Source organism: Papio anubis, chromosome 7, assembly GCF_008728515.1.
Source record: "Papio anubis isolate 15944 chromosome 7, Panubis1.0, whole genome shotgun sequence".
Classification (NCBI taxonomy): Eukaryota; Metazoa; Chordata; class Mammalia; order Primates; family Cercopithecidae; genus Papio; species Papio anubis.
In genome coordinates, this window is record NC_044982.1 from 31,122,260 (window position 1) to 31,149,312 (window position 27,053).

A 27,053-nucleotide genomic window follows, 5' to 3' on the forward strand; every position below is an offset into this window, starting at 1 on the left:
TTTCTTTTAAAGCATTTATTTAGAAAAATAACCCTTCCCTGCCCGCCTTGCTCTGTGCCATGGGACTTGAGCATCTTGCTTGATACTCTTCTGCATTGGGCCTGCAACCCACAGTGGTGGGGTCCAGCACACGCCCCCCGAAACGCTGCGGCACTGCTGGGAGGCTTTACGCCCTTCCAGTCGTGACAGTTCCCGTGTTCACTCCTTGTCCAGGCCTCTGTCTCTGGGTCTCCAGGTCGACAGGTTCCTCTGCGGGATGGGCGCAGCGCTGCCACAGTCTGTGTGCCCCTCCCGAGGCTCTGTTCTCCCCGCATCGGAAGCTCAGGGCTGGAAGCGCGGGGAGCTGACATGAGGCTGGTGGAAGGCGTGGGCGCTGTACACCACCTCGGGGGGCGAGGGCGTGCTGGCGGCTAGCACGGAGCACAGGGGCTCGTGGCTGTTCAGCACCGACGTGAAGTACTTCAGTTCCTCCGTGAGCTGCTTGATCTCCTTGCGCAGAGCCGCGTTCTGTTTCTCCAGGTCTTCGCTCTCCTGTAGGGGTGGGGATCAGCACCGGAGGTTAATGTTGGGGAAGGTGGCAAGGCGGGTGGGGTGCGGAGGGACGCAGGAGGGGCCAGATTAGTTGTTCACTAGCACAGTCATGGAGAAGGGCACCAGAGAATTTTCCTGCACGTGTGACTGTGTGCACAAGTGTATATATGTTTGTAGGTGAGTATGGGCTCATTTACATAAGCACATGGGTGGGTGTGCGTGTGTACACATAGATATGAAGTTGAACCATGTGAAGCTGCTGCTATTTGTCTGTTGTGACCTATAGGAATAGCAATTTCAGGCCGGGGGCGGTGGCTCACGCCTGTAATCCTAGCACTTTGGGAGGCCGAGGAGATCGGATTGCCTGAGCTCAGGAGTTAGAGACCAGCCTCGCAACATGGTGAAATCCTATCTCTACTAAAACACAAAAACAGAAATTAGCTGGGTGTGGCGGTGCACCTGTAGTCCCAGCTACTTGGGAGGCTGAAGCAGGAGAATTGCTTGAACCAGAGAGGCGGAGGTTGCAGTGAGCCAAGATCCAGCCACTTCACTCCAGCCTAGGCAATACAGCCAGACTCCATCTCTCCCCGCCCCCAAAAAAGCAATTTCACTTGGTTCAACCTGATAGAGGGGTGTGTGAGTGTGCTCCTCTGTGTGCACGCATGCAAGGGTCTCTGTGAGGGTGTCTGTGCGTGGGAGGTGGCGGGAATATAGCAAGGGAAAGCAACTGGCAGGCCAGAGCCTAAGGAAATGGAAAGTCGTTCGTGAGAACGTCTTACACCAGTTTCACTCTTTTCCACTCTGTTATGCCACGTGTTCTCCAAAAGCTCCCAGTGTCTGCATTTCATCTTACAAATAAAGTCACTGGATACTTGTCTACTGCACCCAGATTCTAGAATGCTCAGGGTCTTTATAAATACTAAATGGGGCCAGGTGTGGTGGCTCACGCCTGTAATGCTAGCATTTTGGGAGGCGGGGGCAGGTGGATCACCTGAAATTAGGAGTTCGAGACCAGCCTGGCCAACATGGTGAAACCCTGTCTCTAAAAATACAAAAAAAAAAAAAAAAAATCAGCCAGGCGTGGTGGCGCACGCCTGTAATCCCAGCTACCCAGGAGACCGAGGCAAGAGAACTGCTGGAACCCAGGAGGCAGAGGCTGCAGTGAGCCGAGATCATGCCACTGCACTCCAGTCTAGGTGACAGAGCAAGACTCCATCTCAAAAATAAAAATAAAAATAAAATAAATAAATACCAAATGGTCAAAGTCTGCCACAAGGTTCCGTTCCACCCTGTCCGGCCTACCAGAGAGCAGCCCGACAGTACTCTGGGGGTGTCCCAAGCCTGTGAGCTTCTCTCTTTTCCCGGACACTCTTTTCCCTGTTGCTTGGGGGAACCATCAAATATATGCTAATCAGAAAAATGCCTGTTAAGAAGTGCTGATTTCTGATCACATCATTAATTAATCAACAATTGCAATCTGGTAATTAGCATTTACTGAAAAGGAATCCCATCTTCAGAAAGCCCAGGAGATTGCAATTCCGGTATAATTTTAAGATTTATATTATTCGACTCAACCAAACAGACTTTCTCTGCTAAGTATTGGTAACCACAGAGGAAAGGCAAATGTCATTGGAGATGCAAATAAAAAAACATTTCAGTTCAAAAGGCAACCTGATATTTGGAGACCAGGTCTTACCTTTCTGGATCTATTTGGGTTAGGTCAGTATTTCCCAAACTTGCCATATCATGAGAATTAATTTGAAGGCTTGTTAAGAATAGAATTTCAAGCCCAACCTAAAATCTAGGAATGTGAATCAGTGGTTTTGGGATTCAGGGAGTGAAGTCTGCAGATCTGATTTTTTTTTTTTTTTTTTTTTTGTGAGACAGAGTCTCACTCTGTCATCCAGGTTGGAGTGCAGTAGTGCGATCTTGGCTCACTGCAACCTCTGCCTCCCAGGTTCAAGCAATTCTCCTGCCTCAGTCTCCCGAGTTGCTGGGATTGCAGGCGGGGGCCACCATGCCTGGCTAGTTTTTGTATATTTAGTATAGACGAGGTTTCACCATGTCGGCCAGGCTGATCTAGAACTCCTGACCTCAGGGGATCTGCCCACCTTGGCCTTCCAAAGTGCTGGGATTACAGGCGTGAGCCACCATGCCTGGCCACAGATCTGAATTAAAAAAAATAATAATTTTATTTTTTAAATCCTAGCCACTAGACTACTAGGGAGGGAAATTTGGATTTTTAAGTAGTGCCACAGGTCATTCTAATGATCAGGCAAGTTGGAAAGCACTAGTTAAATGTTATTTTAAATTTCTTTTAATTATTCAAGCACTTATTAAATGCCTATTTGTTAATGCCTGGCTCGATGCCTGACACATAATATGAACTCAGATGTTTGTTGACTGACAGACTTATGACATCATCTGCTGGCACGAAGAAGGTAACTCAAAAATAGGGTGGGTGGTGAGCAGATGTAAGATAACTTGACATTTAAAATTTGCCCTAAATAGGCTGGGTGCAGTGGCTCACACCTATAATCCCAGCACTTTGGGAGGCCGAGGTGAAAGGATCGCTTGAGCCCAGCAGTTTTTTGTTTTTTTATTTTGATTTTTTGAGACAGTCTCGCTGTGTCTCCCAGGCTGGAGTGCAATGGTGCGATCTCAGCTCACTGCAACCTCTACTTCCTGAGAGCCCGGCAGTTTAAGACCAGCCTGTGCAACATTATTGAGACCCAGTATCTCCAAAAATAAAAAGACAAGAAAATTAGCTATGGAGCACCAGGGGTTGGAGGCTGCAGTGAGCCATGATCGTGCTACTGTACTCCAGCCTCAGTGACGGAGTGAGGTCCTCTCTCAAAAAATAAAATAATAAAATCAAATTTGCCCTAATGAATCCATCAGGGGCATGAGCTGTAAGCTAACGAGGTTAATTGGTTATATTGTCAATCATCTCAAACCCCACATCCCGGCCGGGGGCAGGGGGGGTGGTCTTTTTTAAATGGCAGAGAAGCATATACCAACCACAGCCTTGCTCATCAAGCCAGGTTCCAGCATCTGTGAAGGACAGACACACACATGCTCAGCCTCAGCCTGGCATTTCTTGAATGGGACTCTGAGCTAGAAAGTGTGCCAAGGTCAGTACAAAGGAAGCCCCTCTAAAACGGGCCAGAGGAGTTACCAAGAGACACGATGATGGACTCACAGCCCTGCCTTCTGCAAGGTGTGGCTGGCTCATTCATTTTACCATTTGGGTATTTCCTGGCACATCCCAGAAGGAGGGCATCCCCTCTTTACCGAAAGGTAAGATAAAGCAACATGATGAGACTAGGGGGTGTTGGTAAGACGGGAACTGGGGGCCGGGAGTCCTGGCTCCTTCCTCTAGCCCTTTTCTTCGCCCCCTCTGAGAGTTTCCACTGGTGACAACATTTACTGTAAATTCTGTGCTCTGAAGAGCCTGGGCAAACCCCGAGGTAGAAGGGAGGGCCGCTCTGACCTTCTCCCCGCCTAGAGGCTGGCCCAGCTTTCGGGAAGTGACAGCGGGTCCTTCCTCCCTAAGCAAGCTCTGCTGAGCTCACTCTAGCTCTCTCATCTGCCTCCCCCTCCCTGGCTTGCAGATCCCTGGCTTGCTCTAGGCAAAGTCTGTAACCGCTGCCTGCTGCCTCTAACCAAAAAACCACCGCCAGTGATAAGAAACTCGTCTTTACCTTGGGAAGCAAGACTGCTTCCTGCCGGGGCCCCCAAGAAACCCGCCCTGCCAGCCCAGGGACCGTGCAGCCAGCCTGACACTTGTGAGAGAAAGAGTTTGACTTCCCTTGCAGGAGGAAGTGGCTGATCTGGGGCCTTGTCCCTCCATGTCCCCGCTATTGCCCAGTCCACTCTGGCCCTCCTTGGGGCATCATGCCCTGGAAAGGGCTCACCCAACTGAAGGGACAACTGGCAAAGGTGGCGTGGGAGCAGCTGTTTATCCAGAGGTACAACAGTGACATTCCCTAACAAGGAGGGCTGGACACCTACAGCACAGTGAGGCGGGGAGGAAATGCAGCCTCTCCCATATGCATGTCTTCTGCTACAGAGAGGGGCGGGGGTGAGCCTGCATTTGGGCATCCACGTACCCATCTTTCTCCTATTCAGAATTCATCCAGGTCCATCAGACTCCTCACAATAACGCTCTGTGTGGGATAGGGAAGGTCAGCTGTTATTATCCCCACTCTACAGATGAGGACAACTGAGGTGTCCTGAGGACAAACCTACACCACATACCCTCCAAAATGACCACAGACTGGTGGCAGCTGTGCTGTAGGATTCGCCTCAAGACACTTGTTTTCTCAGAAGTTCAGAAACTTTGAGTGTTTGATGCAAAGACTCATTGCTGGCCAGGGAGGGGCAGAGCAGGGCTTGGCTCGGGGCCCTGTGTTCCTTCTGTCACAGACTGCTTCCCCCGAGAGACTGGAGACGTGAGTGGGCAAAGGTCTCCTGAGAACACTAGAAAGTTGGCCAGGTGCAGTGGCTCACGCCTGCAATCCCAGCACTGTGGGAGGCTGAGGTGGGCAGATCTCTTGAGGTCAGGAGTTCAAGACCAGCCTGACTAGCATGGTGAAACCCTGTCTCTACAAAAAATACAAAAATTAGCCGGGTGTGGTGGCACATGCCTGTAATCCCACCAACTGGGGAGGCTGAAGCAGGAGAATCACTTGAACCTGGGAGGTGGAGGTTGCAGTGAGCCAGAATCGCACCATTGCAGTTCAGCCTGGGCAATTGAGCAAGACTCTATCTCAAAAAAAAAAAAAAAAAGGCCTTGGCTGCTCTGTGGTCTTCCAGGAGAAAGCTGGGTCTCAGTTTTGGTGACCCACACACAACACAACACAAGATCCCTGAGTCGCTCACATTCTTCCAATCATAGAGCTGACCGTCTGCCTCCTGGGCTGCATGGAGAGGGGGCCACCTGGCCAGATACCCTGGACAAGGGCTGACTCGAGGCCAGACCTTCCTCCAGATGCAGAGCCAGGTCCTGAACTCTTGACCATGGTGAGCTCCATCAGCAGCAAATGGGAATAGGGAGCTTGGGCCCGGGTCCTGGCTGGGTGACCCTCAGTGACTCGATTTCCCTATTCAGCTCCAGTTGCCTCACTTTAAAACAGAAAGACTGGACCAAAATAATGATTCTCCACCCCATCCACACACTGGGGTCCCCTGGGGAGCTTTAGCAATCCTGATGCCTGATTCTGATCTAATAGGTCTAAGGTGTAACCTGGCTCAATTTATATGAGAAAGGTGGATAGAAACCAAATTTTTTTTTTAAAAAAAATAGCCCAGCTTAACTTAACTAACATTTATTTGTTTATTTATTTTTTGAGACAGAATCTCTGTTGCCCCGATTGGGAGTGCAGTGGTGCAATCTCAGCTCACTGCAACCTCTGCCTCCCTGGTTCAAGCAATTCTCACTACCTCAGTCTTCTGAGTAGCTGGGGTTACAGGTACCTGCCAACACACCCAGCTAAGTTTTTGTATTTCTAGTAGAGACAGGGTTTCACCATGTTGGCCAGGCTGGTTTTGAACTTCTGTCCTCAAGTGATATGCCCGCCTCAGCCTCCCAAAGTTCTGGGATTACAGGCGTGAACCACCTATGCCTGGCCAATAACTTTTATTGAATACTTCCGTGTACCAATCACTCTTTTAAGTATTTTACGGTTATCATTACATTTGATATTTTCAACAAACTTGTGTGGTAGATAATATTATCTCCGTTTTACAGAAGATGAAAAACTGAGGAACAGAGAAGTTAAGTAACTGGCTCAAGGTCATGCAGCTTGGAAGTTGCAGCACTGGTGCTTGAATTGAGGCACTCTGGCTTCAGAGTCTGTGCCCTCCATCCTCTCTTGCCTTTAAAGTCTGTTTAAACGTTATACTGTTTGACAGTTCTCTCCTGTGAGATAACTCCTCAGCCCAGTTGGCTTTCCAGTTTTATCTTTCCTCTTTTCCCACCTCAGGCAAATCCCTCACCTGTGGGGTCACTTGATGCCACCTACCTCTATCATGAACCACAAGCAGCTTGGGGGTGGCTAAGGAAGAGACTTCCTGGGGGTGTGGGAACATTCTGGGAAATCCCCTGCTGGAGAGGCTTAGGTGGGGGTCACTCAAAGAGTGCTTCAACAATGGGGAATCCCCAGGCAGTTCCCTCACCCACAGGGAGCCATTAGGAGCGAAGACCAAGGACAACGCTAGCATTTCCTAGCTGGGCTCTGGCCGGGACTCTCCAGACACTCTGAGCAGGGCGGAGGCTTCCTCCCTGTCAGCTCCAGTTTAGTGTCTTGACCTTCTCCTTGCATTTTCTAATCACGATTTCCAGAAGGGTGAAAATAGTCCCTGTGTATTTTCTCCTCAACAGGACATGGAGTCATTTATTGGCAGAGTGACCTTTTGGCTCCCACCCACACTTAAGTGGCATTCGAAGTTTATCCCTCACACCCAGATATATGTTCAGGCTCCCTCAGTTACCAGCCCCTGTACGTCACATGCAGAGGGTGGAGCCTGCCATTCCTGGAGCAGGCTTCCGACTGAAAAGTATGACTCTTCCCAAGCGGGGGGAGGATCTAGGCCCACGTCTCCCACCATTCCTGGGGAAATCCACCCCAACTACTGCCTCTCACCTTATGAAAGGAGAAGAGGAATCACCAAACCACAGATCTTTGCGCTGAATAATACACGTGTGTGATTCTGGAGGAAACTTCACTTTCATATCTTAGAGCTGAAACTCTAGGGCCATAAGCAACTTTGTCATTAACAGATGTTTGGCCACATCAGCCATGCCCTCAGGGGCCTGTCTAGTCACAGGGTTAAAAGGCTATTGCCTGGTCCTTGGTTTTCAAGACTATGATTTCATTGCCCTCAAATGTGAAATAACTATAGGTTGGTTCATTCAGCGTCCATCCCAAACCCCTTCTCCCTTGCCCTCCTCTAGGAAAACTGGGAACAGAATTGCTAAAAACAAAAAACAAAAGAAATCCAGCCGACCTTGTAGCTAGGGGTAGCTGTGTGACAGACCTCTGACCAAAGATACATAAGCAGAAGTACCTGATGGGTGGGAAGGAGGTGGAGGCAGAGCTTCCCTTCCTACTAAAAAGGCACAGCCTGCTCATAAGGACAAAGGCCTCCTTCCCTTAACATAGACTGATGCCCAGAGGCTTGGCACCCATCTCACCGTCTAGACAGTGAAAGCCTCATACTGAGGATGGCTGCTCAGAGAGAAGGAGCTTGGTTCTTCCTTGCTCTAGCCTGGTCTCTCCACTTTTGAACTTCTTGTTACATGAAAAGTAGGCCATGATTTGTTGATTCCTGTATTTGATGGCTGGTCTATCACTTGTCTCTGAATGCATGCAATCTTGGCTGATACTGATGCTTTAGGTTCCAAAGGTTACCACTAGCAAGGTTATCAATGTTCAAAACCAAACAACAAAACAAATAATAACTGCCATCAAAGCAAGGGTTTGAATAGTTTGTTTTGTTTTAAGCCATCAGGCCACTGTATCTGACAGAGTATCTGGGTACTTACCCACATAATTGCCCCACACTCACTCCACACATTCTGCTCACTCCACACATTCTACTCACTCCACACATTCAGGTACAGACCTGATAGGCTGCAAATGCACTGCTTCTGATTCTCAACCCTGGCTGTGCACACTGCCAGCACCCAAGAGTCTTAAACAGCCTGGATTCCTGGATGCCAGACCCCCAGAGGTTCCAATTTAATTGTTCTGGAGTGGTTGCAAGCATCAAGACTTTAAAAATACTTCCTAAGTGAGCCTAATGTGCAGCAAATCATATTCATAGTGGATTCCTTTTAAAAATAACATAAGGCCGGCCGGGCGCAGTGGCTCAAGCCTGTAATCCCAGCACTTTGGGAGGCCGAGATGGGCGGATCACGAGGTCAGGAGATCGAGACCATCCTGGCTAACACGGTGAAACCCCATCTCTACTAAAAAATACAAAAAATTAGCTAGGCGAGGTGGCGGGTGCCTATAGTCCCAGCTACTCGGGAGGCTGAGGCAGGAGAATGGCGTAAACCCGGGAGGCGGAGCTTGCAGTGAGCTGAGATCCGGCCACTGCACTCCAGCCTGGGCGACAGAGCGAGACTCCGTCTCAAAAAAAAATAAAAAAATAAAAAAATAACATAAGGCCAGGTGCAGTTGCTGTAATCCTAGCACTTTGGGAGTCTTCTTTGGCAGGAGGGTCATTTGAGCCCAGAAGTTTGAGACCAGCCTGGGCAACATAGTGATACCCAATCTTTACAAAAAATTTAAAAGTTAGCTAAGCACAGTGGCACACACCTGTAGTCCCAGCTCTTTGGGAGGCCAAGGTGGGAGGATCATTTGTGCCTGGGAGGTGGAGGCTGCAGTGAGCCATGATTGCACCACTGCACTCCAGCCTGGGGAAAGAGTGAAACTTTGTCTCAAAATAATAATAATATGACATAATTATGTAGTGTTTGATTTTATTACATTTGTGTTGTATTTTTACATATTTTAATTTATTTTATCATTGATAGTATAATATTTAAAAATTTAAAGACTTGGGACACTATTTCTAGTTTAAAAAATTTTCTAAAACACAATGTCCATTTAAGCACACTACTATTATATTCTTAAATTGATGAAAACAATTCTAAATAGTCCAGCACAGTTCATTCATATAATGGAAAGGCAAGAGCTCAGGGATCTATTCATATTTCACTAATTATAACTTTAACTGTTTCCTTACCCTTTACATTGCTGAGCTCTGTGAGGGCAGGAGCTATTACTGTCTTCACTGTTTTGTCCTCAGTGACAAGGACAGTGCCTGCCACAGAGTAAGTGTTCGATCAAATCATGTTGCTCGACTGCCAACTTATAATCTGGAATAATTTTCCAAAATCTGAGATGTGCCTATGAAGAAGGGTCAACTGAGTAAATCTGTGACGTCCATGAGAACTCCTACAGAGTGATTAACATACCACTCAAACACTTTAACAGCTTCTACTTTGTAACTCTGGGATGCTTCCAAATGAATCCAAGAGATTCATTTTTTCGAAAGGCCTAAGTCAAACCTCCGTTTATTCCCCAAACTGAACCAATAGGGTGGGAGTGGCAGAATTACAACCATTTTAAGAACTTCATCATGTCATTTCCGTAGTTCAAATTTTACCCTCCCCATTCATACCCAACAAACGAGACTTGACCAGTTGTGAAAGGCCAACCCCCTGAAACAACTGATATCCTTAAAGAGTTTATAAGCAACCAGAAAGAAGAACGTCTATGTTCATGTAGGATAACATATCCGATTGTTTCTAGGAAAAGGCCGGACTCTCTGCATTAAACAAAGGAACAGTGTAAAATAAAAAAAGACAATATTGCTTTGTTCTTACATTTGCCCTCTCAGTTAAACTGTCAAACAGCCCAGTGAGGTGCTATTGCTTCTCGCCTTATGATCAGAGTTTAGGTTCAGAGAAATCTCCCCAGGCAGGGTTTGAATTAGTTGGGTCCCCACCACATGCCCCATCCAGTTCCTGCTCCTAGCAGCACAATTGCCTTTTTAATTTAATTTAATTTAATTTAATTTTATTTTATTTTATTTTATTTTATTTTATAGACAGGATCTTGCCCTGTTGCCCATGCTGGAGTGCAGTGGCGCTATCACAGCTCGCTGCAACCTCGACCTCTTGGACTCAAGCAAACCTCCCGCCTCAGCCTCCCTAAGAAGCTGGGACCAACAGGTGCATGCCTGGATATTAAAAAAATTTTTTTTTTTGTAGAGATGGAGTTTCGCTATGTTGCTCAGGCTGGTCTCGAGCTCCTGGCCTCAAACAATCCACCCAACTTGGCCTCCCAAAGTGCTGGGATTACAGGTGTGAGCCACTGTGCTCAGCCCCACAATTGCCGTTATTACTGAGCTCCTCCTCACTCCCTTATGGTCTTGAACTTGGTCTCCGCCCTACCAGGCACTTTTCTGACCTTTGCCTGGCCTCGCAGCTTGGTCTCAAGGCTCTTTAGGCTGAGATCACCCTCTCCCCAGATCTTTCCAATCTCCTCTTTGATTCACCTTTGATCTCAAACGCCAGGGCTTCAGGAAGGCCTCCCCTGATCGCTGCCCCAATCTCCTCCCTTAGACACTTTCCACATTGCATGATTTCATCTTCTTTGAAGCACTTTACATGTCATGTGATTAGTGTGTTTATTTGTTTGTTTTCCAGCCTGACTTCCAACTGACTATAAGGTTCGTGAAATCAGAGACTCAATCTGTCCTGTCCCTGCAATATTCTCAGTGCCTAGAACAAACTGTACCTGGCTGATAAATATTTGTTGAGTAGATGAATCACTTCTGCTGATCTCAGCTCTAGTACTGATAATATGGCCTTTGCTTTTTATAATTTTCTGTGTCACACTACTATCTTAATGATAAGACATATTCTTATGCCAGCTGAGTACCCTATTTTAGTTACAGGGTCCTCAGTTGCAGGAAATCACATTTTGGTCATAGGAACCCAGTCGCCTCTGCTTGACTCTGAACTTTCTCACTTCTTCTGAGTTTTCATGAGAGCTCCATGTCATGTTTCTTGGTTTCCCTGTCTAGGGTGACCAGACATTTACTGGTACACCTGTTGTCTTGGTGTAATGTTTACAAGTTCCATCTTCCACTCTCAAAGTATTGCTTTTTGGGGTATAAATTATAAGGTCTCCTAACAAAACCTGATCCCCAAATTCGAGCTCAATAATATCCTCCCTGTCCTTGTACTTGATGTCCTCCAGAGTTCCTTCAGCTCTCTGGCCATTTTCTTCTGTTTCTTTAAAAATAAAAAAATACAGTATAACTACATTAAAGATATTTTTTAAAAGTTAAAAACACCCACGATCCTAGTCCCTTAACACAGCTGTTTTCATGTACACACATTGCGATCTCATCCTTTTTTTTTTTTGAGATGGGGTCTCACTCTATCACCCAGTCCAGAGTGCAGCGCTCACTGCAGCCTCAACCTCCTGGGCTCAAACGATCCTCCCACCTCAGCCTCCAGAGTAGCTGGGTGCAAGCTACTACGCCCTGCTAATTATTTTTATTTTTTTATGGAGACAGGATCTCACTATGTTGCCCAGCTTGGTCTCAAGTCATCCTCCTGCCTTGGCCTCCCTATATGTTGGGATTACAGGCATGAACCATCCCACTTGGCTGTCTCATCTTTTTGAACAAACATGCATACTTATTTTTACAAAATTCCATTCACAGTACACATACAATTTGTATTTTGCTTTCTGTCATAACTTTATCACATCTACATAGTCAACATAAATTTTAATGACTACATCATCAAATTGAAGATCCACAATTTACTTAAAGTGGTCTTCTAATGTTGGACATCTTGGTTGCTATCAAATTGTCACTATTAAAAATAATGCTGAGATGAACATCTTGGGTCACACTGGGTTTTGTCTCTGTTAAATGATTTCCTTGGATAAATTCCTAGGAATGAGATGAATGAGGCAAAGGAGGCATTGAATCTTCCCAATCCTGAGAAGTGTTACTGAAAAAGGGTCATGTCAAATATACAATGTCACCAGTAGCATATGCTTCTATCCATTTTGCTACAGCCTTACTGGCATTTAGGTGTTATAATTTTAAATAATTTACTTGTTGCCAGTTGGCTTTATGAAGGCTTCTTAATTTCATGTTAATGTTACAAGTTGTCAGGTATTAAGGAGAAAGAACAACCTTCCATGTGTCTGTCTCCTTAGTGTAGCATTCTTAACTAGGACTGATTTTGCCTTTTCAGGGACATTTAGCAAGTTCTGGAAATATTTTTGGTTGTCAAACTAAGCAGGATGAGGGGGCGTTCTACTGGCATCTTGTGGGTAAATTTTATATTTTACAAGGCACAGGACAACCCCCAACAACAAAGAATTATCGAACTCGAAGTGTCAATTCCACTGGGGTTGAGAAACCCTGCCTTAGTGTGTATTGTTTTCATAATCAGAATCGGAAATTAGGGTATTTTCATTTTGGTAGGAAAAATATTATGTAAGCTTTCTGTTCATAGCCTCTGCCCACTTGTCTGTTGGAGTCCTGATGTTTTGCTTTATAAGATTTTCTTTCTGTAGCATAAATATTAAACCTTCATTTATTTAATTTGATGCAAATGTTTTCCCCAATATGCCACTGCCCTTTTAAATTTTGGATTGCAACTTTAAAATCTCTTTTAAACAAAGAAACATTTCCACTTCGGCCACTGTCAAGCTTAGACTCACTCTTTTTCTGGTCTTTTGTTGTGTAGCCGTATGTTTTGGAGCTGATGAGTGCCTAGACAGTTCAAGTGTTCTGGTTAATCGCCTGCTTCTTGGCCCACCTTAGCAAAAGGCCTTATGTAAACACCTGCCTAGTAAAGCTCTGTTCAGCAAAGTGGCATGAAACAAAAGCAGACTGGTGGGAAGGCAAGAGGTTTGGGCTCTTGGGTGTCATCCGTTTCCTCATTGGAAACATGGCAGGTCACCCTAGAAGATCTCTGAGTTCCCATTTAATTCTGAAATTTTATCAACAAGGTAGTATGACTATTAGGATTGTTATTCACTCCACAGGCCATCATGTGAACCCATGGTGGAACCCTCTACAGATATCTCACAGTCTGAAGGAGACTTTGTACTGTGGACCCAACCCACTCCTCCTAGGAAGCAGAGGACTAGACTGAGTTCAACAGAGGAGACTAAGAAAACCTCTGAGAAACTTGCGCAGGGGCACTCTGGGGAGACTCTCCCATTCTGCTCAAGAGAAGGAAGTCTGGGTGCTGCTGAGAATAGCTCCATCAAGACGTCTGCTGAACAGTCAGCTGTCAGTTTGTGACCTAGGACCATCATTCTATGTAGACAGTTATTCTTTTTTTTTTTTTTTTTTTTTCAGATGGAGTCTCACTCTGTCGCCCAGGCTGGAGTGCAATGGCGGGATCTCAGCTCACTGCAAGCTCCGCCTCCCAGGTTCGTGCCCTTTTCCTGCCTCAGCCTCCCGCATAGCTGGGACTACAGGCGCTGCCACCACGCCCAGCTAATTTTTTGCATTTTAATAGAGACGGGTTTCACCGTGTTGGCCAGCATGGTCTTGATCTCCTGACCTCGTGATCCACCCACCTCGGCCTCCCAAATAGTCATTCTTTACAGCATTAAGACCAGCATGGAGCTGGACTCCCAATTTCCAATATGCCTCCCAAAAGTAGCCACACTGACCTGTCATCAGTAAGACAAGCAGTTAGGGGTGGTGGATTCCTTGACGTGTTTTCCCTCCCTAAAATAGCCTAATTTTTTAAATTCTGATTTTTAAAATGGCACCTATTCGTTATAATAAAAAAGAGAGAAAAGTACCAAGAATAAGATGAACTACCCAAACTCAACTACTCATAACTGCTATTAGCATTTTGGAGACTATCTTTCCAGACACCTCTTTATGCATGCAACCATGCCCAAAACCCACACATTTTACATGAAAGGGTTATACTTTGCATGCTCTTTGTAATTTGCCTTTTTCACTTAATGCTATGTCACTGACATCTCTCTATGTTGATAAATACAGATCTACATAATCATTTTTAGTGCCAGCATAATTTTTTTATTGTATGAATATATCATAATATGCTTCATCTTCTATTGTAAGCCACCTGTCAAGTTTTATAGCATTGAAAAAGTATTTACTATTCACAGATGATGAACTAAACATCTTTGTAAATTATTTTTTCTTCAAACTCTGTTGTGTCAAAGGTAATTCCTGTGAAAGATGTTAGAAAAGGTTTCAGTTGATATATTGTATCATTTGATATGCCAATTATACCTATCTATATATAGTACCTATCTATATCGATATCATTATATATATGACATATATGATATCAATTGTACAATTGATATACTGTATTGAAAGTAAACATGTCCTTACTTTCTTGACCAGGCCTGATGATGGCTGGGGGATAGTGTAGATTTCGGAGGCTGTTGCTTAAAAAACAAAAAAATAAATTCATGAAGAGATTCAAGGAAAATATAGGTTAGGGAAGATGAATACATCTGCATCAGAGTTTGAATAAAGAGACAGTAAAACTTAATGGTTAGGAAAATGGGTTCTGAAGTCAGACAGACCTAGTCACAAGCTGTGTCATCTCCGTCAAGTTACTTAGTACAAGGAATTATAAAATATGACTTTTATGCAGATTAAATGAGATGCTGCAGGGAGAGCACTTAAAGCACAGTCGTTAATATGTAGTCATTTGTTCAATTAACATGGTTTTTTCTTAAAAGAATTTCATAGCAATGGAGACAGAAGGGTCGCATCTCTTTCCATAAATAGTTCACTGATTCTACATTGAACTTTTTAAGGGTGGAACTAGCCTGAACATTCCTGACCTGTGACTTATCTGTGCCAGCAAACTTCATGGCATGGTCTCCCAGAGAGAGCAAAAGAATTCCAGGAGTGATATAGGACCGTAAGCATCCTTCTCTGCCTCCTCAGAAGGCCAAGAACAACAGTGCTACCCTAATATCTTTTCCTCCATTACTTGATATTCCTCCAATTGTAAATACTGTATTTCTCACCGTGTTAGCTCAAAGTTTCATTTAATGCATAATTTTTACTCATTACTTTTCTGTCACGTATGACAAAGCACAGCCCTGGAACCTGTAAACCTCTCTTTTTTCTTAAACAGGTGTGAGACTCCTTCAGGAGGCAGCCCCAGGGAAGCACCTGGCCCACTTCATTCTAAAAGAGTACCTAAATCTCGAGCTTTCAAACTTGGCTGTTACTCTCACTTGCTTTCAGCTCCATCCACCAGGCCAGATTTGACTTGTCAACAGCTCCGCTCAGGGCTAACACTGCTATTTGCCACTGCTCCCGGCAACTCTGCTAATTTTAGCCTTTTCATGAACAAAGCTTCGTAATTAACCTCAGCTGTCTTTTCCATTGATCCTGGTCTTTGACTTGAAATCCTTCCAGCTGTACAGCACCAGATAGCCACTACCAACCAACCAGGATGGCTACACAAAGGAAACGGATTCACCATCTTTTATCATATAGTATTGGCACCAGATAGCCACTACCAACCAACCAGGATGGCTACACAAGGGAAACGGATTCACCATCTTTTATCACATAGTATGTGGACCTTAGAATCACTCAAATCCCAACCGACAGTTGGTTCTCCCAAGGGCTGAGATATTTATGTATGATGTTCAAAAGATAATGTCAAGATTGAATACTCTTCCATGTCATGATGGAAGATTATTAAATATTTGATGTCAGAATTAGAAAAGAAATCATCCTAATGCATGTGTGGTAATGATCAATGTTGAGAATTTTGATATCTATATTACAAAGATAAAAGCACATGATAAAAAATCCCATACTGTATAAAAGGTAAAGAATGTGGCCGGGCGCGGTGGCTCAAGCCTGTAATCCCAGCACTTTGGGAGGCCGAGACGGGCGGATCACGAGGTCAGGATATCGAGACCATCGTGGCTAACACGGTGAAACCCCATCTCTACTAAAAAATACAAAAAACTAGCCGGGCAAGGTGGCGGGCGCCTGTAGTCCCAGCTACTCGGGAGGCTGAGAAAGGAGAATGGCGTAAACCCGGGAGGCGGAGCTTACAGTGAGCTGAGATCCGGCCACTGCACTCCAGCCTGGGCGACAGAGCGAGACTCTGTCTCAAAAAAAAAAAAAAAAAAAAAAAAGGTAAAGAATGCAAAGTATCTCCCTCTTCCTTTAGATCTTTAGTTCTACTTTTCAGAAATAAATATCATTAACAATGTTTTATAATCTATTTGAAAATGTTTGCATTTATACTTATGCATATATGTACCTTTTTCTTTTTATTAAAAACACAGAAGGGGCTGGGCGCTGTGGCTCACACCTGTAATCCCAACACTTTGGGAGGCCAACGTGGGCAGATCGCTTGAGCTCAGGAGTTTGAGATCAGCCTGGGCAACAGAGCGAGACCCTGTCTCTAAAAACAAACAAACAAACAAATAAATAAATAACATTAAATTTAAAAACTAATGGGAGCAAACAATGGACTATATTTATACCTTTTTAACTTAAAAGTACAGAAACTTGATAATCTTTCCAGATTAGCACATTCAGATGTAACTCATTATTTTCACATCTCTACGATATTCCACAGAAAGGACAATGACTTCTTGAATCCCTTATTGATGAATTTTTTTTTTAGCTTGTATTCAGTCTTTCCTATAAGAAACAATGCAGCAATGATTATCTTTACATGTACAGAACTGTATGATCTGTGGATTTGTTTGTGAATACACCCCTGGATGTCAAATTGCTGAGTCACAGGGTATGGGCACCTACAATTTAGATGGACGTGGGCAAATTGCCCCCTGCCGGGGTTATGCAGGCTCTACTACTAGCTGTGTGTGATGGTGCCTGCTTCTCCATTGCCTTGGCAACACTGTATCAACAACACGTTTCACCTTTGCCAGCCTCACTGCTGCTTTAATTGGCATTTTCCTAACTAAATAAGGTCTACCATCTTTTCACACATTTATTTGCCACTTAGTTCTCTTTTCTGTAAATTACCTATTCATAGTCATTGTTCATTTTTCTTTTGGGTTGTTAATCATTTCCTATTCATAAGAGCTCTCTCATATAGTAAGTAGACATACCTTTTTTGGTCATATGTGTTAGACAGATATTTTTCTTCAGTTTGTCATTTGCCTTCGATTTTGCATACAGTATTTTGATCTATATAGCAACTTTTACTTTTTATTAATAAAATTAATGTATATCAATCTTTTCCTTTACGGCTTCAGGGTTTTAAGTTTTATTTAGAAAATAATTATTCATTCCAAGATAGATTGTTAATGGTTAATTGTCTTTTCAAGTTTCTTTAGCTTCCTTTTTAAAAAAAATTTAACATTTAATCTTTGTGTATGTGTGTTGTATAAGAAATGAAGGATTCAGCTTCCCCTCCCCCGCCAAGTGATTAGCCAATTGTCTCAACTCTGTTGAATAATTCAGCTTTCTCTTATTGGTTTGAAATGCCATCCTGGTCATTTTGTATTAATTAATTTATTTATTTTGCAATGGAGTCTCGTTCTGTCACCTAGGCTGGAGTGCAGTGGTGCTATCTCGGCTCATGGCAACCTCTGCCTCCTAAATTCAAGTGATTCTCCTGTCTCAGCCTCCTGAGCAGCTGGGATTACAGGCATCTGCCACTATACCCAGCTAATTTTTGTAAATTTTTTAGTAGAGACAGGGTTTCACCATATTAACCAGGCTGGCCTCGAACTCCTGACTTCAAGTGATCCACCAGCCTCAGCCTCCCAAAGTGCTGGGATTACAGGCGTGAGCCACCGTGCCCAGCCCATTTTGTATTTATACTTGTGTCTTAGGAGTTGAAATATGTATTTGGGTCTCAAAATCCGGATTTGTTTTTAGGTCTGTTTCCATATTCTATCCTGTTCAATGTTCTGTCTTTTCCACATTGTTTTGATTTCTGTATGTGTTTCACTTTAATATGTTGGTCAGTTAATCTTTTTTCATTACTCTTATTCTTCAGAATTTTCCTGGCAATTGTCATATGATTTTTTTTCACTGGAAACTTAGAATAGCTAATCCAGTTCTTGCCCAACTCCCAGAAAACCCTATTGGGTTTTTATTGGAATCACATTAAATTTATCAATTAATTTAAAGAAAATTGCTAACTTTACATAGGTATATCTTTACAATTATTTGAATCTTTTAAAAGTCATTTAGGATACTCTTCATAATTTTTGTTAAATTATTCCTTCCTTCCATTTGTTGCTGTCATTGGTATTATAAACGGGACCTTTCCTTCCATTAATTTCCTAATTGGTTATGTTTTGCATATAGGAACGTTATTACATTTGTTTTAATTTTAGAAGCTGACTGCATTCTCTTATTATTTTAAATAATTTTTCAGCTGATTATCTTAGATCCATTTATTAGCTATTGATATCTTTTAGAAACTAACTGGTCAAGTTATGCCTTTCTCATTTTTAATCAACGTCTGTACTATATGTAATGAACACTATAGTTGTCTGCAGCAGAAAAGGAACTAAGTGCAATGGGTGCTTGCGTGAGATGCTCAACGAAAGGAGAATTAAAACAGAATTAGATTGTTCATTGATGTCACAATTATGAAAGGAATCACCTGATCCATTTTATGTCAGAGATAGTCAAGGCCAGGGATGTATAACACAACCATAAAAAGAGGCTCTCTCCCTACTCTGTCAATTTTTAAAGCAATCAGTGTACAATGTCTTGGTGCCAGCTATTTATAGGACAGATACTGAAATGCTGAATAGTAAGCATCCCACACTCTCACTAGAGGAACAAGATAATTGTTTCAGTATTTTAAGGTTGATAATAGTGACAGCAGTTGAAACTAAGATAACATCCCAGTGTATATGAAGCTAGAACCCTAATAGGAATGTGGTCCTTGTTTGATATGGTACTCTCAGTAGTTCCCAAACCCTCATCCGTAAAGCACTGGTAGGCGAGTCCTATGACCATGTCTGAGGGCCAGAGAACAATCCCAGCATGTGGAACCAAGCATGGATAGGAGTCAAGGGCAAACCACACACTGAACCCTGACACTGGTGGTAAACCAGAAGACTTTTCACCTGAATCTCAGACATAATTAAGAGGATAATGGATGGAGAAGATGGGTGATTGCCATCTCGGAGGAAAGGAAGATTTCAAACCACAGCTAAACCTCCTATTTGATGGTGGCAGGTTGAACACACTGCCAAAAGCTTCTACCTGAAGCCAAGAAACATAAGTTGCATTGGCGGCAGTCCGCAGGCTTGCTGCATCAACTCTGCTGTGACCCACTCATCAGGCAAAAGGTAAAGACGATGCTGTAGTGTTCAAAAGAAAGCAGTGGGGGAGGAATCTGTGTTCAGATGTGGGGAAGGTGGGAACATTCTAGGGACTGAGGCTGGGGTGTGGCTATGGATATGCTGATTATATGACTTGGGGCTCTGTGAACTCTCAAGCTCTAGAGATTATCCTAATGTCACATGACTTGTAAAATTAGATGAGCTGACTCTTTGGGCTCCGACCTTTGTCTTGGAGAGGGAGAGAGCTGAGTCAGTGTTGAAAGCCTTGCCACAGCAAAGACACATCTGTGTCACCCCATTAATATGTCCACAAGGGGTTGGATTAAGACCAGTAAGTTGAATTTATAGGGAGGCCAGGGTGCAGCTTAACATAGGGAAGACTCTTCTGTTCATAAATTAGGAGACAGGAAGATCTCTAACCTTAGAAGTGACCAGACATACAAGGGGACCATTGGCTGGAGGTATAGCAGAGAAGTCTGAAGCATCAAGCTTATGTCTGAACTTTAAAGCCTTTCAACCCTTAGCTTCTGTGATTAAATATATATAAAATGGATATATGTTTATATATGTAATGTGTATGTGTATATGATTTGTGATTATTTATCTTGCTTCTTATAATAATTATTATTACCTTTATTATGCTTAAATGTTTGCGTATTTATGAATGACAGGCATTGTGTTGGGCTCTTTAAATGCACGACCTGTGTAGGGTAGTTACTGTCATTTTCCACTTTCTGGATAAGGAAACCAAGCCCAAGGGAGGCCAAAAATATCTCTGTCACACAGATAGGCAGCAGGGCTGGGATTCAATCCCTGTTCTGACTGCCAAGCTGCTGAACTATACTCACTCTCCACTTAAGAAAACAAGTACACACTTACAAAGCTTACAGCAGTTTGCCAGTCTCAGGACACTGTCTACTTGTACACAAGGAAGATTTTATCCTTTTAAATTTTGATTGGTCTGTTTGCTTGCTCTAAAGAATACTGAATCAGAATTAGACTCTGATAGAGAAAGAGGTAAGGATCATAGATGTTTAAGCTTAAGATGGTAAACCAGAATGTGGGGACACAATGAAATCACGGAGAACATACAAACAGCAGAGCCACCAACAACTTGACGTTCGGACTGTTGAGCACAGTTAGTACAGACTTTCTGTTCATTCTTTCTTTCCAAAAAGTTAACAAATAGTTGTGAACTTGATGTTAGTGTGCAATGGAGGGTATGCTGAATACATTTCAAATAAAACGCAAGCACCCAATCAGAGCTGTTGGTGCAGTCTGCTCTGTTTCTTACAAAGCTAAAAGATGCATTCTTTCCCCTAAAACTACATCTTACTTACTTATTCTTGATACGGTTAACACAGTTATTCTAACTGGCTGATTATCATGCTAATCTTCCAAATAAATACAAGCTTATTCATTTTTGGTGCCAATTGCACTTTTTCCATGGAAAGGAATTGCTAGGCTCTTAGAGGTAAGGGAATGTTTCTGGAGGAAGGGTAGGAAGGTAGAATTGCTAGGGAAGGGGATGAGGGGATGGAGAGAAAGGAACTAGTGAAGAGTTGGTTGAACAAGAACCATACTGGGGGCAGAGTGAAGAGAGGTAAGGTGGTAAGGCATGAGCAATGAGGAGAAAGCAGTACTTTATGAGGGGCACAGCCAGAACCTAGAAACACCATCTAGGGCCCTAGCCACTGGTGGAACTGCAGTCCAGCACTGCTCAAGGCCCCGGACTGCTCAAGCCAGACGTCAACGCTTTCTCTAGAAAAATTTGGAACTAGAGGCAACTCAACTAGGATGGTGATCATCCCAGATAAGTGCACTTGAAATAGAATGTTTCATAGACCCCTTGGGGTAGCATTAAAGACAGAAATTTCAAAATAAGACTTTAATAATGCTCTGAAAAGAGGAATCCAGTGCAGTGCCCTGTGGACCTCCTTGTGTCAAATGCAGGGGCATTTGGGTGTCTGCCAAGGGATGCAACTACATGTGGTCCTTGCACTGCGAGATAATGGGCCACCCCCAAAGCACTTGATACCTTCTAAATTGTTTCCCAGTACAGCTCTGCCTTCTCCTTTCTTCATCCTTCTCATGAAGGATGGAGCACCATGGAGCACTCTCTGGCTGCCCCATCCCTGAGCAAGTGGTTCTGCCTTCAGCTCGGCCTCTGGGCTTCCCACACTCAACTCACCTACACCTTGAGCCCTCCTGGGGTAGAAAGGCCCATTTCTCTGTTCAGCCTCCTGGCCCATTCCCTGCTACAGAGCCTTCTATTTTTTTTTTGAGACGAAGTTTCAGTCTTGTCACCCAGGCTTGAGTGTAATGGTGCGATCTCGGCTCACTGCAACCTCTGCCTGTTCAAGTGATTTTCCTGCCTCAGCCTCCCGAGTAGCTGGGATTACAGGCACGCATCACCACACCTGGCTAATTTTTTGTATTTTTAGTAGAGACATGCTTTCACCATGTTGGCCAGGCTGGTCTCAAACTCCTGACCTTAGGTGATCCACCCACCTTGGCCTCCCAAAGTGGATTACAGGTGTGAACCACCATGCCCGGCCTACAGAGCCTTCTTAAAGCACTCGCAGGAGAGCTTCCCTTCCCCACCTCACCCCACAGCCCTCACCCTCCACTAACCTGCCCCACATACACAACCCCATGCAAGCAGAATCAAAACTATGGTCCAAGGGTTCCCAGATGGTGGAGGGCAAAGCCTAAAGCTCACAAGGATGAAGACTGATCTGAACACTTACCAGATGCAGGGTGTCGGCCTTCTGTGTCTGCCTCTGTCGGCTCTTCTGGGCAGCAATACGATTTTTCTCCCTCCTCTGAACTCTTCTCACATCATCAGATGAGTCCTGGGAAGCAGAGACAGGAAGGATTACACGGGTCTGCTCCTCCCTTCTGAGCGAAAGCAGGCTCTGGTGGTGCATGGTATCCGTCCAGCCATCCTTCCGTGCCTTCGTCTTTGCACAACCCCTCCATCCCCCTATTTACCAAAAGCCTGCGCCCGAAGGGGAGCTCTTCTCCATGCCTGGTTACACATCCCCAGGTCTCTGACTTTTTGGACCAAAAGCTACAGGAAAAAGGCAAGAGAACTTGAGGCCTTAATAGAGCTGTATTTGGCAAAAAAAAATAAATAAATAAAAAATAAAAAAAGGTTAAGGCGATGAAGTGTGTTTTATCACCTCTCCTCTGTAGGGCTGCTCCACCCTTGCCCTCTCACTTTTTGGCCTTTAGCCTCTTCTTGCTGCTCTTTTAGCTGTTTTCTTTTTCTCAAACTTTGTTGAGCGCCTACTGTATGCCAACCTCTGTGCAAGTGTTCTTTCAGAGGTGCTCTTGTTTAATTCCCTAATGCTGTGAAGTTGATATCATCATTTCCATTTTATATGTGAGGAAACTGAGGCTCTAAGAGTGTGCCCAAGGACTGCCGGTCATCTGAGAGTGCTACATCTTCTGGTGCGGAGCCCGATGCCTTTGCAAGACCCTTCCCCCACTGCACCCCATGTGGTCTTCTGCTGCATTCCTGAGCTGAGGCGCATCCCAGATCTGCCTCCTCTTTCCCTCCATTGTGCTCAGCCACTGTGACATTCCCCATGGCCCCAACACAATGCATGGCACATCAATGCCAAAGAGAACGTTAAAGGTGGAGGTGACCTGGCTGTGATGGGTAGTAGATGGGTGCTTGGTAGGATAAGGGGATCTTTGGGTGTTCTCTAATTACACCCAGAGATGGGCATGTCCTGTGCCTGGGCAGAGAGGTTAGCTCCAGTTCCCCCCCAGATGCTGCAGCATAGGTGTAGGAGTCTTGGCAACTTATGCCCTGTTCCCTCCCACATCCCCCACAGGCTAGAGGGGCACAAATCCAAGGGCAAAGCTCTGGGCTTACTGAGTACTGGGCTCACCAACATATCCAATACTTTCAGGCCATTGTGGTAGGAGGTCATTGGCATAGATAGGAAGGAAGTGCTCTTCCTCTAAGGGGGATGGGGCACCAAGTTGCCATGGAAGCCGTGAGTAATTTCCTTCCTAAGAAGAGTACAAACTTCCAGGCAGTCAGAGCCACTCTGATACCATCTTGAGCAGAGGACTGGATTCTGTGCCTTCTAGAGGTCTCCATCCAGACTCATCCCAGCCTGCTGCTCCGTTACTAGAGGCTTAGGATACATGCCCTATGCGATATTTATATACTTTTATTTTGGCTTCAGCATTTTGAAAGCCCTCCTGGATACCTGTGCTAAGGAAAGAATGCAGTTTTTAAAAGATGAAGGTGGAGAACATTTTAACCCACGGATACATGTTGGATGAGAAAGAGGAGGACTTCCTACAGCAAGGGATGTCAAGAGTGTGGTGCAAAACAAAACCCTAGAAGCTGTGAGATGGGCAGGGCACTCCTTTTTTGGTAATCCTCAAGCTAAAACCTTTGGACTTGGAAGTCACAATCTAGACTCCAAATGCTCCCATCATCCCTATCTCAGTCTCTCTGGTTTCCCCAGGGCTAAGATGAACTACCAGCAAATGTCTTCCAACAAATTTCCAGAGCCACCTCCTCATTCATTTCCTTGCTCCTGTCCAGAAGCCACAGGGAAAGAGGTATTGGCTGGACCTCTAGCATTGCCCCTTGCTGGCTGTGCTAGCAACAGAGGCAGTGCCCCAGCAGAGAGATCCTTCTATGCTAGTCTGGGTTTCTCCTCCTCCTCCTCTTCCTCCTCCTCCTCCTCCTCTTCCTCCTCCTCCTCTTATTCTTTTTTTTTTTTTTACTTTTCCCTGACCCGTTTTCTCTCTTTCCCTATTGGCTGTCTCCTGGGAAACAACATATCTAGGATTTGAGCTGTGTATGCCAGCAGCCCACTTGAAAACTCCTCTCACTTTTCTACAGCCTTGGAGAACAGTAGACTCTTTTCTCTGTGTTCTTTGATGTTCATCCCCCTCTTTGCTTCCTAGAAAGCTTTTTAGGGTGGCAACCTCAGTGAGGCAGAGGTGATAGGCAGCCTTGGAAAATGGAGAGAAAAACGGACTTTGGCAGAATAGGTGGAAGGAGGAGGATCTCTGCCAATATGCACAGCTTAGTAGCAAATTCCATGTCTTAGGTCTAACAGAGTGCCCGTGCCACGAGCCACTTCCTCCATCCCCAGCTCCCTGGGCAGGACAAGGAAGCCTGGGTCTCTTTCCATCCCCCAGGAGAATCAGAAGGTAGGAGAGAGGAAAAGGAGGACTCTACCTGTTTGCCAGGGGGAGGAGAGCGGCTGAAGCTGGAGTCACTGCTGTCGGAGCTGTGAGGCATGGCTGAAATCTTCCGGGCTCTCACACTCAGCCCCAGGCACCTCTGGGCTCTCTTGTCACCAGCTGGGCTCCCTTCCTGACTTCTCCTGGGCCACCAGCCCACCACCCCCTACAGGTGCCTCCTCTGCCTGCCCTGTAGCCACCTCCGACCCCTGCGTCCTCCTCACTCTGGGGTGCAGAGGGACTGCTCCCCAAAGGGACATGTCGCTCGCTTTGGGGCTTGCACGCTCTCTCTCTCTCTTGTGGTTTCTGGTAACTCACGCTGGAAGTCACATGGGCGGAAATTTCAGCAAGTTAGAAGTTAGAGAGAAAAATACATATCTGGGAAAAGACCTACAGAATTATGTGAAAGAAAAAAAAATACAGATACCTTCCGACAGTTTGAAAGACACAGCAGCCCTCTTCAATTGATGAAGATAAAAGAGAAAAACAGCCCAGGCAGGGAAAAACCCCAGCCAGAATTAGCAAGTCCGTCTTCTGTCAACATGGGCAGAGAGGAGAGGACAACCAGGAAAATGTTTCCATTGTCACACGACTTGATTTTTAAACCAAAATAAAGCAACAAGACTGGGATTTCTTTCTGGTTTTCAGCTGAAAGCAGCTGCTCACCCATCTTGTCTTTCCTCACCTCTTATAGTCCAGCCAGCCTCGGGGTGGTCAGGAGATAAAACAATCCAAGGGTATTCTCCTTTCCTGACCCTCAAACACAGGGCTGTGGGAGATCAGAAAGCAATGAAGGAGGCTCTAGAATGGCTGCTCTGAAAGCCCATGAAGCGCCTCTGCTGTTTGGCAGGGAGCTCACACTCTTTAGAGAAAAGATGCCTTCCATATAGAGCAGCTCGAGACAGGCCCTGCATCTTTATGATTCAAGGTCACCAGGTCAGAACCCAGAATGGAGAAACAGTTAAAAAAAAAAAAAAAAAAAAAGTTAAACAAATACCACACTTGGAGTCAGACCAACCAAGATTTAAATTCTAGTTCTACCACTTCATATGTCTGTGGCCCTGGGTGGCCCATTTGAGCTCTGTGACCTTCATTATCTTCATCTGTAAACAGAGGATGGTAAAACCTGCCCTGCCTACCTCTTAGGAAGGTGACACAAAGCAAATGACAATATGGATTAGAATGCCCCAGCAGACTTTGAAGTATATGACCGAGAGGGTAAGTGTAGGTGGGTATTCCCAGCTTTGCCATGAGTGTATCCGTAGAGTTCTCAGTGAGCAATTCAACCCTCACCTGAGCATCGTGGCTTTTTCAAAAGGCCTTACCTTATTCCCAGTATGGCTCGAAGCCAAACATTTGCCTTATTAAATTTTAGGATTGACAGGAAGTTATGGCTCCTAGAGGATTTTTGTATCCACGAGCTGAATTTCTAGGCTAAGACAATATTGTCCTAAGGTTAAATTAAGCAAGACAAAATTCCTTTCCTATGGAGGAAAATAAAGCAGGGTTGGAGGTTAGGGAATTCTGGGTGGCCAGAGGGGCCTTGCCCAAAGAGGGGATACCTGAGCAGAGATTCGAAGGAAGAAAGGGAGTGAATGGTGTGAGTGTCTCAGGGAAGAACATTCCAGGACCTGAGGTGGAAGTGTGCTTGGAGTAGTGGGAAAACAGCAGGGGGGCCAGGTAGTTGGATCCCAGAGGCAGCAAAAGTGGCAGCAGATGAGGTCAGTGAGGTAATGGCCCGGTCAGGGAGGGCCTTAGAGATTACCATCAGGATTTTAGCTTTCATTCTGAAAGACACGGTGAGCCCATAGAGGGTCTCCCTTCTACCTTCATTCTTGTCCTCTACCTCAGCTACTGTTCATTTCTCCCATAGTACTTACCCAATTTTATACTTATTTTATTAGTTTACTGATTTATCTTTTTCCTGTTTCCCTCAATAGAATGTTAAAACCACTTATACCTTTATTAATACATTCAACAAATGTTCATGGTGCATCTACGATGTGCCAGGCACTAAGTACTGGGGATACAGTTAATAAAAAGAAGTTTGACTTTTTGTCTAAATGCGATAGTGTATCTTGTTCACTACCCAACAAACTACCAGAAACTTCGATGACTCAAGCCATTTATTTAGCTCTTGAGTCTGTGGGTCATCTGAAAGGTTCTTTGGGGATAGGCTGGGCCAGGCTGATCTCAGCTAGGCGCTAGGCTCTGTCATGTGTCCTCAGACAGCTGGTAGGTTGGCTGATAATTGACTGGTCTGGCTTGGTCTTGCCTTGGGCATTTCTCCTCCACATAGTCTCTCATCCCCCAACAGGCTGGTTGGAGCATGTTTATTTGACAGTGGCAGGATTCCAAGAGTAGGAGCAGAAGCATTCGAAGCCCCATGGAACCCAGGCTCAGAGCTAGCACAGAACTCAGAACCTG

At 44.8% G+C, this 27,053-nt stretch overlaps 1 protein-coding gene across 2 annotated transcripts; it reads right to left on the reverse strand.

Annotated features, from left to right (window-relative positions):
* BATF (basic leucine zipper ATF-like transcription factor) lies at positions 1-25,520 on the reverse strand. 2 transcript variants are annotated; one of them, XM_031667969.1, is made up of 4 exons: positions 24,622-25,520; positions 22,154-22,258; positions 3,553-3,585; positions 1-531 (listed from the first exon to the last, which is right to left on the reverse strand). In XM_031667969.1, the coding sequence occupies exons 1-4, from the start codon at positions 24,682-24,684 to the stop codon at positions 322-324; spliced, it is 411 nt and encodes a 136-aa protein (XP_031523829.1). In that variant the 5' UTR covers positions 24,685-25,520; the 3' UTR covers positions 1-321. The 2 variants fall into 2 exon arrangements, with proteins under 2 accessions (XP_031523829.1, XP_003902125.1); XM_003902076.4 differs by lacking the exon at positions 3,553-3,585 and having other exon boundaries at positions 24,622-24,940.
* Between the last annotated feature and the right edge of the window lie 1,533 nt (positions 25,521-27,053).